Genomic DNA, 12,482 nt, shown 5'->3' on the forward strand with positions numbered 1-12,482 from the left:
ACCGGTGGGCCACCGCCCGACCCCGGTCCTACGGTTCCGCAGAGGTCCACTAACTCCTGCAGACGGCCACCACCGTCTGCCGACCTTGCTGACAGTGCCTGGGCTCCTACCCAGACACTAACAGGTTCTGTCCTCTCACTTTCAACTCTCCAACGAATCTGTCACTTTTCCCACCTCCAGGCCTGTGAACTCCTCGGTGGGTGGGGCCAACCGCCTGACTCCGCCCCACCTGGTGTGGACATCAGACCCTGGAGGGAGGCAACAAGGGTTTTTGATTGACTGATGTAAACTATCCTGGGGTGGAGGTGTGTGTGATGTTATGTTTGTGGCTAACTGGCTAGTCCAGGGCGCCACAAGAGCAAAGGAGTCTGATGGGGGACAGAGGAGTTTGAAGAGTGGAGTCTGCAGGGTAAAGAGAAGTCTGGACAGCACACAATAATCTGAAGTGGGAGACAAAGCGGGTTGGAGGAGGATAGAGAAGAAGACGAAAGGAGGACAGATTAGACCAGAGGAGGACTGATGAGTAGGGAAGAAGACAGATGAGAACGAAGGAAGACAGAGAAGGTCAGAGTAAGAAAGAGAAGGCTGGAGGAAGATATAGGACTCTGGTGGAAGACAGAGGAGTCTGGAGGAGGTTAAAAAAGCCTGGAGGAGAGCAGACAGATATGAAGGAGAACAGAGGAGCCTGCAGTAGAACAGAGGAGCCTGCAGTAGAACAGAGGAGCCTGCAGTAGAACAGAGGAGCCTGCAGTAGAACAGAGGAGCCTGCAGTAGAACAGAGGAGCCTGCAGTGTAGAACAGAGGAGCCTGCAGTGTAGAACAGAGGAGCCTGCAGTGTAGAACAGAGGAGCCTGCAGTAGAACAGAGGAGCCTGCAGTGTAGAACAGAGGAGCCTGCAGTGTAGAACAGAGGAGCCTGCAGTGTAGAACAGAGGAGCCTGCAGTGTAGAACAGAGGAGCCTGCAGTGTAGAACAGATGAGCCTGCAGTGTAGAACAGAGGAGCCTGCAGTGTAGAACAGAGGAGCCTGCAGTGTAGAACAGAGGAGCCTGCAGTGTAGAACAGAGGAGCCTGCAGTGTAGAACAGAGGAGCCTGCAGTGTAGAACAGAGGAGCCTGCAGTGTAGAACAGAGGAGCCTGCAGTGTAGAACAGAGGAGCCTGCAGTGTAGAACAGAGGAGCCTGCAGTGTAGAACAGAGGAGCCTGCAGTGTAGAACAGAGGAGCCTGCAGTGTAGAACAGAGGAGCCTGCAGTGTAGAACAGAGGAGCCTGCAGTGTAGAACAGAGGAGCCTGCAGTGTAGAACAGAGGAGCCTGCAGTGTAGAACAGAGGAGCCCGCAGTAGAACAGAGGAGCCCGCAGTAGAACAGAGGAGCCCGCAGTAGAACAGAGGAGCCCGCAGTAGAACAGAGGAGCCCGCAGGAGACAGAGTAATTGGGAGGACAGAAAGTATGGTGGAGGACAGAGGATACTGGAAGAGAACAATGGAGTCTGGAGGAGGGCAGAGGATACTGGAAGAGGACAAAGGAGTCTGGAGGAGGGCAGAGGATACTGGAAGAGGACAATGGAGTCTGGAGGAGGGTAGAGTATACTGACACAGAACAATGGAGTCTGGAGGAGGACAGAGGATACTGGAAGAGGACAAAGGAGTCTGGAGGAGGGCAGAGGATACTGGAAGAGGACAATGGAGTCTGGAGGAGGACAGAGGATACTGGAAGAGGACAAAGGAGTCTGGAGGAGGGCAGAGGATACTGGAAGAGGACAATGGAGTCTGGTGGAGAACAGAGGATACTGGAACAGGACAAATGAGTCTGGTGGAGGCAGAGGATACTGGAAGAGAACAATGGAGTCTGGAGGAGGACAGAGGATACTGGAAGAGGACAATGGAGTCTGGAGGAGGGTAGAGTATACTGACACAGAACAATGGAGTCTGGAGGAGGACAGAGGATACTGGAAGTGGATAATGGAGTCTGGAGGAGGACAGAGTCTACTGGAAGAGGACAATGGCGTCTGGAGGAGGACAGAGGATACTAGATGAAGACAATAGAGTCTGGAGGAGGGCAGAGGATACTGGAAGAGGACAATGGAGTCTGGAGGAGGACAATTATACTAGAAGAGGACAATGGAGTCTGGAGGAGGGCAGAGAATACTGGAAGAGGACAATAGAGTCTGGAGGAGGGCAGAGGATACTGGAAGAGGACAATGGAGTCTGAAGGAGGACAGAAGATACTGGAAGAGGATATAGGAGTCTGAAGGAGGACAGAGGATACTGGAAGAGGACAATGGAGTCTGAAGGAGGACAGAGGACATTGGAAGAGGATAAAGGAGTCTGGAGGACACAGGAGCTTGATGTGGGAAAGAGGAGTCTGAGAGAATTGGGAAAATTGAAGGAAGACAGAGGATTTTGAAGAAAGCAGTATGGGAGGACACAGGAGTCAGATGGAGACCAATAGGTTTGTTTTTATGGCGGTAGCAGTGGTGTCATGTAGCACATAAATGAATGGACCATCTGTAAAAATAGGTTTTGCACCGTTTAATTTGACCCTTTGGAAATCTTCAGTTCTCTAAAGAAGCCAAGAAACATTTACCCCGACTTCCCGGGTGACCACCATGAAAGAAATGAACACACTGGATTGTATTACATCTTTTATTCATCCGTGTACACACATGACGCTCCTCATACATCGTCTCATTACCTCGTTATCACATGTTAGTACCCGGCCCTAACCTCATCACTCGTCATCACTCATCCATTGTCCTATATCTGTATCCCGGGGTCCATATATCTGACTCTATATCTTACATTGCCCTTCCAGAGGGGCTATGGCCTTATAATATAGATTCTTTTTTTTAGAAAATAGTGATCCGTCAAGACTTTCTTACGATATAGATCTGTATTTATAGCGATGATTATGTACAGAATTTATATAGAGAGCTCTGTGACTGTATATATAGTGGATCTATATACACATGCTGAATGTACATTACATTTGTACACATTTACGATGGGTCCCATAAAGCCTATAAAACCCTCCTCCTTATATAGTGAGCCCTGATCACAGCATATAATATATACATGAGATGGCCACAGGGTTTACCAAAGACTCTATGGTTTCTATAGAAATGTTACGCTATATGTAGACCTGGAGTGCATTGCACTTCTATATGTTCCCAACATCAGTCTACTATATACATTCTGCCTTCAGGCATAGGACGGCGACTTATAATCACCTGTACATTCCCAGTATGCATCCCTGGAGACTATAGAAAATTCATGCCTAGTACTCCTATAGAGACGCTATCTACAGACTGTATAGCAGCTACACTCCACCAGCGTCGGATAAAGCATCACACCTATATATAGACCCCGCAGCATTGCGCCCCCAAAACATGGGGTGTTACCAGTATTGCACCCCTTGTACACCCAGAGTCTGACTAGCATTTTGTAGGATTTCGCCCCCTTATGTACGAAGCCAGTTAGGTAACATATATACATCCAGAGTCCTATTTCCCGAGGCAGTGGTGGCAGGTGTGGGACGACAGGCAGGTCATATATCATCTGGCCGAGCTGTCTGAAGATGCAGCGTCACGATCTGAGTCTTCAGGGTCTTCGTTGCAGACGGATTCACTACTGGGGGGAGGAGACCTGAGGAAGAGTGTACATAATATATAATTACAGTGCTCCAGGTAGGACTGTTCAGAACAAGCTGTGTCTGTGAGGAATAACCATATTTTGGGCAATTCCATCTATCCTGCATGTTTCATCGTTTTGTCCCTCTTCATATTACAAATTTCAGTTGCCTCTGAGCAAGTGGGTTCACTACTGGGGGGAGGAGACCTGAGGAAGAGTATACATAATAAATAATTACAGTGCTCCAGGTAGGACTGTTCAGGACAAGCTGTGTCTGTGAGGAATAACCATATTTTGGGCAATTCCTTCTATCCTGCATGTTTCACCGTTTTGTCCCTCTTCATATTACAAATTTTAGTTGCCTCTGAGCAAGTGGGTGGAAAGTAACTGATATGACGTTTTCCTAAATTCAGTACACAGAAGACATAAGGTATTCATGCTCTCCTGTCTTTAGGTAACATCAGTATGAAGGGCATTATACAATAGTACTGAGCAGTGTAGCTGTGACGGAAAGCTCTGGGGTGAGATACACACTTATTAGAAAGCTGCAACATCATAGAGGTCATTGTACAGCAGTACTGAGCAGTGAAGCTGTGAATTAAGTTCCGGGGATGAGATAAAACACTTACTGAAAAGCTGCAGCAGCATTGAGTACAATATACAGCACTACTGAACAGTGTTGCTGTGAATCCAGCAATGAGGTGAGATAAACGCTTACCAGAAATCAACTGCAGCAAAGTGGATATTATACAACAGTACCGAGCACTATCGCTGTGACTAACTAACAAGCCGCAGCATGAAGTACAATGTACAGCGGTACTGAGCAGTATAGCTGTGAATACAGCCCTGGTGCAATATAACACACTTACTAGAAAGTTGCATAATGAGGGACCTTATATAGCAGTACTGAGCAGTGTAGCTGTGAATACATACCTGGTGAAATATAATACACTTACTAGAAAGCTGCTGAATGAGGGACCTTATACAACAGTACTGAGCAGTGTAGCTGTGAATAAAGCCCTGGTGCAATATAATACACTTACTAGAAAGTTGTATAATGAGGGACCTTATACAGCAGTGCTGAGCAGTGTAACTGTGAATACAGACCTGGTGCAATATATTACACTTACTAGAAAGCTGCCGAATGAGGAACGTTGTACATCGGTACTGAGCAGTATAGCTGTTAATCCAGCATTAACACTTACTAGAAAGCTGCAGTACTGTTCTGTGTCTGTCCCTTTCTTCTCTTCTGCCATACTAGTAATCTTTAATAAGAAGCTGTAATCTGATCCCTCAGTGAGCTGGTTGTTCTTTTTGTTTTGAGTAGGATGGATTTTATCAGTCTTTCTCACTGAATGTATAGATTAGGAGACCGAGGAAGGGGAAGAAGTGGCTCATAAATGAGGAAAGGAGCTGATTTCTCGGTTAGTGCAGGTTGCTCTCCTGACTTGTTATCTCGGGGATCACTAATGACGTTGTGATCATAAGGACGCTTCCTCTCTGTGACGCACAGGCTTGTAGGAGTCTAGTCCCCAACTCCTGGGGGAAGGGGAAAATGGACCCATTTCTTTAGACTAGCCTATCACCTCACTGCCCTGATCTAATCTAGTCCCTTTCTGCCCTTCATAAAAAAAAATGTACTTCCAATTCTTGTCCCCTGTACCTGTATAAATTCTGGCCGATGACGGGTTTATGCAGCTGGTTTTGAATCCCCTATTAAATCGATGGCTGGACCATATATAACAAGCTTTTCTCCCCCCATTCACCTTTTGTGCCTCCCCTATTCCCTCATAGACTGTAGCTTACGAACAGGGCCCTCACTCCTCCTGGTATCTTAATTTTGTTATTTTGTATTGTCTTATATTGTCTGTACATGTCCCCTCTGAATTGTAAAGCGCTGCGGAATATGTTGGCGGGATCCCCTGAAGAAAACAACACTTGAAACGCGCGTCGGTACATAGCGGTACACAGAATATTCTTGACCATTGTTAAGGTATTTTGAATCTAGCAACACTTTTTTGCACTTCACAGGCACTTTATTCTAATATGCTAGTTTGCATGATACCTTCTTTCCATACATATTATATATAGCTGCATTTTTTTTTTTTTTTTAAAAAAAAAAAAAAAGCACTTTGCACTTTATTATTTAGTTATATGCTATATATATTTATGGATTTTTACATTTTTTGGTTTTTGGTCAACACACTGAGTATTTATATTATCTGTTTTACTGTTGCTGCATTACCTTGGGTTTTGATCCTGTCCCATATATATTTTTCTGAACATGTATTATATGTAATTTTTTTTTAAAAAAAAATCTTTTTTGAATAAAAATTAATATTTTTAAAAAAAGACACCAATCCCTTTTTATTAACCTCTTCTGGTTTTTAAAGTTATTTTTTGATTATTATTATTTAAGTATCGCCCTCACCTCTCTTCTGACTGTGTGATTAATCTCCGACATGTCTCCATCTGTACATCCAGTCCTCTCTTCATGCTGCACATTTCCATATATTCATGAAGGTGCCGGGTCATGTCGTCTTTAGCCGTCGCCAATTCCAGCTGGAAAAGAAGGCGAGCTTAATCTATGTCTTATAACCACCCCCAGGTCACCCTCTGAGATTCTCCACCCATCTTACCTCTATCTGGTCTATGGTCTCCTGATATTCCTTCTCCCGACTCTTGAAGAGCGACTCCGTGTCCTTTATGACCTCTTCTAGACTGTCGTCCTGGGTCTGACGAAGAGAAGAAACCTGCATGAGTTAGAAGATCGCACTTACCCATCTGTCTCCAAAAATGGTCTCATATGCCAGGTGACATGTTCCTGAATTTTCCATAGATGGTAACAAGTGCCCACATCTTAGAGGGTTTCATAAGTGTAGATGTTGGCCTAACACTTGACTTAGTTTCCAGAAATAGCGCCACCCTTGTGCATGAGGCTGGGTCTGGTATTGCGGAACCTGAGGAACAGCCAAACTCTGCTACCAAGTTGCAGTTATGGAAGACAGCTCCATCTCACAGATCATACACTATGACAAAATTGAACACAGGAACAAGACACAAGGTAGTTATACTGCATCAGCAAGGTGTCTCCCAGGCAAAGACTTCCAATTCATGCTGTTCAAGTTCTTTTAAGAAGAACCAAGAAATGAGCAACATGGAGGACCGAACACAGTGGTTGGCAAAGACAAGTGCAGAAGATGAAAGACTCATTATGCTTAATTCCCTCCTAAATCGGAAGATGTCCAGCAGTGCCATCAGCTCAGAGCTGGCGGCAACCAGTGGGACCAGCTACACCCATCTATTGTTGGTAGAAGTCTGACCAGAATTGGTCTTCATGGAAGAATTGTGGCCAAAAACCAAACCTTCAACATGGAAATAAGTGCAAGGGACTCAACTATATACAAAACAATAAGAACTGGGGTTCAGAAAAATGGCAGCAGGTTCTTTGGACTGATGAGTGAAACTGTGAAATAACAAAAGCAAAGTATTCCTGAAAGGCTGGATAGTGGTAGAATAATTGGGGTCTACAGGACAGTCGGTCACCGAATACGGAGGATGGAGGTGACAGGCAGTCACCGAATACTGAGGACAAAGGAGACAGGCGGTCACCGAATACCTAGGTCGGAGGAGACGGGAGGTCACCGAATACTGAGGTCTGAGGAGATGAGAGGTCACCAAATACTGAGGTTGGAGGAGACGGGCATTCACCGAATACTGAGGATGGAGGAGACGGGAGGTCACCGAATACTGAGGACAGAGGAGACGGGAGGTCACTGTATACTGAGGACGGAGGAGACGGGAGGTCACCGAATACTGAGGACAGAGGAGACGGGAGGTCACTGTATACTGAGGACGGAGGAGACGGGCGGTCACTGTATACTGAGGACGGAGGAGACGGGTGGTCACTGTATACTGAGGACGGAGGAGACGGGAGGTCACCAAATACTGAGGATGGAGGAGACTGGCGGTCACCGAATACTGAGGACGGAGGAGACAGGAGGTCACCGAATACTGAGGACGGAGGAGACGGGAGGTCACCGAATACTGAGGACGGAGGAGACGGGAGGTCACCGAATACTGAGGACGGAGGAGACGGGAGGTCACCGAATACTGAGGATGGAGGAGACTGGCGGTCACTGTATACTGAGGACGGAGGAGACGGGAGGTCACCGAATACTGAGGACGGAGGAGACGGGAGGTCACCGAATACTGAGGACGAAGGAGACGGGAGGTCACCGAATACTGAGGACGGAGGAGACGGGAGGTCACTGTATACTGAGGATGGAGGAGACGGGCGGTGTTACGAACCGGCGCCGCCATAGCCGCAAGCAGCCTGCTGCGGTTCCTGTTGCGCCCAGGCGCCGGCTGCCGTTCTTGGCCGTGCCTCGGGTCGTCCAGTTGGCTGTTCCTTCCACTACGTCTAAGTGTGGAGAGGCGGCTAGTGCGCATGCGTGCGCCGATTTACCCCAGCCAGAGTTTAAGCCCGGTGTTTTGCCTAGTGAGCATGCTCAGCCTGTTTGTGTTATGTCTGAGACTAAGTCCTCAGTTAAGGCTACTGAGCATGCTCCCACAATTAACCCTAACAGCCTCTTTGCACAGGTACTTGGACTTCGTGCTTTGTCTAAGTTCTGGGATGTGCCTACTGAGCATGCTCAAACTGATAGTCTGCTTTCTAAGCCTGTGGCTCAGGCTACTGAGCATGCTCAGGCACTTAGTGCATCAGAGGCTAGGTCCGGTAAGGACCTCACTGAGCATGTCCGTGAGGTGGCAGGCCCTGATAGGGCAGAGGGTGTCAGGTGTCCTGATGACGTGGCAACTCCGGACTGGCTCGCAGAGGCCCACCCCTATGATCTGGCACCTCAGTATTGGTCGTCAGACGATGACTGGTGAAGTGTTTGGGGCGTGGCTGCCATGAGGTCATCAATGACGTGGCGGTTCCGGATAGGTCGCATGTGACGTCACTGATGACATGGCACTCTGCTATTGGACCTTGGGTTTGGGGCGGACCCAGGTTATAAAAGGGGCTGGAGACAACATGGAGGTGCGCAGTCTTCACTTTTGCTCAGTCAGAGCACACCTCCATGTTAGAGCCTCATTGCGGCATAAGCCTATGTTGGGAAGCAGTAGGTAGGGTTAGGCGAACGGTGCCTGTCACGCCAAGATTCGTGGCTCGGCACATCCGGGTCAGGCGCCGTGCTTCCCTCCTGCCGTTCCAGTCTTGCTACAGCAGCCCAGTGGCGTTAACTGGGCTGCGGCTGCTGTGCTTCCTGTCCGATTGTGCCCCCTACGCACACGGACAACGCACTTGCTGCGCCACCTGTCTGATTGTGCCCCCTACGCACACGGACAACGCACCTGCTGCGCCACCTGTCCGATTGTGTCCCCTACGCACACGGACAACGCACCTGCTGCGCCACCTGTTCGGTTGTGCCCCCTACGCGCACAGACAGCGTACTCCAGGATCCCTGTGGAGTTAACAGGGTGTTCCTTATTTTCCTCGGCTTCCCGGTCAACGCTACTGGTGTACCCATCTGGCCTGACGTGTCCTACACACACGTGGCCAGTCGAGAGGTGGCCAGAAACGCTAATCAGAGGACCGCTCGGCCTGACGTGTCCTACACACGTGGCCGACAGGGCGCTTTCGTGGCGGTCTTCCGGTCAACGCTACCTGGTTACCACCCGGCCTGACGTGTTTCCTGCACACGTGGTTGGTGTAGCGCTAGGTGCACCAAAACGCTAATCGGGTTGTCGTCTGGTCTGACATGTCCCAACACACGTGACCGGTTCCCAGAGTTCCTGGGTTATCTCAGAGCCATCCAGCTCTATAGTCTCCGCCTAACCCTCAGGTGCCAGCAGCTCCTTTGTCATCTGGAGCACGGTGGGCCCCGACTGGCGATTAGGATATATACCCCCTGGTCCTAATCTGCCGGTCCCCCCGTAACAGGCGGTCACTGTATACTGAGGACGGAGGAGACGGGAGGTCACCGAATACTAAGGGGACTTACGTTTCTCTTTTGTTCATTCACTTTTGCATTTTATTATTTAATAAAGATAAAATATTGACACTCCAATTTTTGGAAGCTTTTTACTTTGCACGGCACTTTTTTAGGGGAGGGGAATTTCTGGTTGTGAAAATCAAAAATTCTGCAAAATTCTGCAAAAATTGGTGTAATTATGTGAACATCTTAAGTTATTCTGCCCCCTACTGGAAACATGAAGGATTACCTCTCCTTGGTTGTCGACACCAGACATTGCGTACCCAGAGAAGTCCTCCCATAAGAGCAAAGTTTCTTCTGTCTCTTCCCAAGCAAGACTGTCGCAGTCATCCTCGAAATCATAGTCACGCCTGCAGAAGGAGGGCCATGGGTATAGGTATTAACCAAGAAATGCTCACACATTATACATAGGTTACATCTGTCTTTTCTGTTACTTGTTTCTTCTGAAATGTCTTAGTTGCTTTGCACTTGCAGTACCGTTTTCCACCACTCCAAGTGGCAGATTCGCTCAGTAGAGCTAATGTAATAGCGCCCCCCTGACTGGTGACATCACTAAATGCAATTGCAAAACCTCTAGCTCTCCACAGTTGCAAAACTACAAGTCCCATTGAACCCTGAGTAACGCCATGGATGCTGGGAGTTGTAGTTTTGCAGCTTTTGGAGAGCTGCGGTTTTATAGTAACACCCTGTGTAATGGTAATACGGTAGTGAAGGTCGTACAGCTGGTTGAGCATCTTCTGCATCTCTTCGTTGATGCTCAGCGCTGTACTCTCGTCTTCCTCGCCGCCTCTCGCGCTCTCGCTGTCGCACACAGACGAATCATCGTCGCCGGCAGGTTTCCGCTCTTTTCTTCTTCCCAAAACCTTCATAGGAGAGAGGTGGACAGTCTGGGGAAATGGAAGAAGACAAGGGATATAAAATTTTAGAATTTCCATAAAGGCAAATAATAGAATTCTTGTTTCCTGCAGCTGCCACTAGGGGGAGCTCACTGGATACAGATTTATAACGCTCCCTAGGAAGTCAATGAGAGCAATATACACATACATGAGCTCCCCCTAGTGGCAGCTGCCAGCAGTCTTTTCATGAGATTTCCCTTGTGGCAATATAAATGTATGTTTTATCCACAGAAGCTCATCAAATCAGGTATTGATGACCTTATAGTTTACAATTTTTCTCATAATATTTAATTGCTTTGACCCAATTAAGGACATTTATACAGTCTTTCTCGATCACTCAACATATTTTTGTGTCCCATGGATGCCTGTGTACCCCAATTAAGGCATTTTACAGTGAGTACCAAAAATCCTCTTTTTCTGACCTGCAGCATGTTGATCATATCCTCGCAGCTGCGCTGTTGAGCCACGTCGCACAGTTTGGCGGTAATATCGATGCGCCGGCAGATGTCCATATCGACTCGCATGGCCTTCTCCTGGATCTTGGTGTCTAGGTCCGACAGGTTCTAGGCCCAGGATGGAAAATATTTGTATTCATTTATACAGAATTATTGTTTGGGTGTTTGTCAAATCTCCATAACTCTAGGAAACTGTCAGCAAGGTGCTGCTGACAAATCTCTTACATGTCATCAGTTTATGCTGCGAGTCTTAATTCCTTCAATAATCGTCCCATGATATGGTAAGACGGGTGAGATAATCGTGTGATGGTAAATATCAGATTTTGAAGTATTAATGGTTGTTGGGTAAATTTGATTGTCGCTGATATTTCCATAGCATAGCAATAATAAGCTCCATCAGAAAGCAGCAGTTTGCCTACTTACTGACAGTTTCCATAAAAAAAATGTTTATACAGGCAAGGAACAGGAATATATTTAAAATTAAAAAATATATAAAATTATAAAGAAAATACACATATGACATTTTACATGTGTGACTGATGTAAATATATATATATATATATATATATATATATATATATATATATATGGAACAGCACATTAGAAAATGAGAGATGGGTTCTGATATATGTATATCTCAATGGTGCCATATATATATTATACATATATATATATATATATACACAGTGCCTACAAGTAGTATTCAACCCCCTGCAGATTTAGCAGGTTTGATAAGATGCAAATAAGTTAGAGCCTGCAAACTTCAAACAAGAGCAGGATTTATTAAACAGATGCATAAATCTTACAAACCAACAAGTTATGTTGCTCCAGTTAAATTTTAATAAATTTTCAACATAAAAGTGTGGGTCAATTATTATTCAACCCCTAGGTTTAATATTTTGTGGAATAACCCTTGTTTGCAATTACAGCTAATAATCGTCTTTTATAAGACCTGATCAGGCCGGCACAGGTCTCTGGAGTTATCTTGGCCCACTCCTCCATGCAGATCTTCTCCAAGTTATCTAGGTTCTTTGGGTGTCTCATGTGGACTTTAATCTTGAGCTCCTTCCACAAGTTTTCAATTGGGTTAAGGTCAGGAGACTGACTAGGCCACTGCAACACCTTGATTTTTTCCCTCTTGAACCAGGCCTTGGTTTTCTTGGCTGTGTGCTTTGGGTCGTTGTCTTGTTGGAAGATGAAATGACGACCCATCTTAAGATCCTTGATGGAGGAGCGGAGGTTCTTGGCCAAAATCTCCAGGTAGGCCGTGCTATCCATCTTCCATGGATGCGGACCAGATGGCCAGACCCCTTGGCTGAGAAACAGCTCCACAGCATGATGCTGCCACCACCATGCTTGACTGTAGGGATGGTATTCTTTGGGTCGTATGCAGTGCCATCCAGTCTCCAAACGTCACGTGTGTGGTTGGCACCAAAGATCTCGATCTTGGTCTCATCAGACCAGAGAACCTTGAACCAGTCTGTCTCAGAGTCCTCCAAGTGAT

The 12,482-nt window shown here is 46.8% G+C and overlaps 1 protein-coding gene across 3 annotated transcripts in view; it reads right to left on the minus strand.

Moving 5' to 3' along the window:
• Positions 1-2,630: 2,630 nt before the first annotated feature.
• IFFO1 (intermediate filament family orphan 1) overlaps positions 2,631-12,482 on the minus strand; it is a 38,664-nt gene continuing 28,812 nt past the window's right edge. The window contains exons 4-9 of one of the 3 annotated variants that reach the window (XM_075348324.1): positions 10,946-11,086; positions 10,348-10,514; positions 9,857-9,977; positions 6,268-6,381; positions 6,060-6,190; positions 2,631-3,643 (exon numbers count right to left, since the gene is read on the minus strand). In XM_075348324.1, coding sequence (XP_075204439.1) covers positions 3,553-3,643; positions 6,060-6,190; positions 6,268-6,381; positions 9,857-9,977; positions 10,348-10,514; positions 10,946-11,086 — 765 coding nt within the window. In that variant the 3' untranslated portion in view covers positions 2,631-3,552. Of the gene's footprint in view, positions 3,644-3,729; positions 3,836-6,059; positions 6,191-6,267; positions 6,382-9,856; positions 9,978-10,347; positions 10,515-10,945; positions 11,087-12,482 lie in introns of those variants that run through there. The other 2 variants (XM_075348326.1, XM_075348325.1) reach the window with 2 other exon arrangements.

This window comes from Anomaloglossus baeobatrachus, chromosome 5, assembly GCF_048569485.1.
Source record: "Anomaloglossus baeobatrachus isolate aAnoBae1 chromosome 5, aAnoBae1.hap1, whole genome shotgun sequence".
In the NCBI taxonomy this organism is placed as follows: domain Eukaryota; kingdom Metazoa; phylum Chordata; class Amphibia; order Anura; family Aromobatidae; genus Anomaloglossus; species Anomaloglossus baeobatrachus.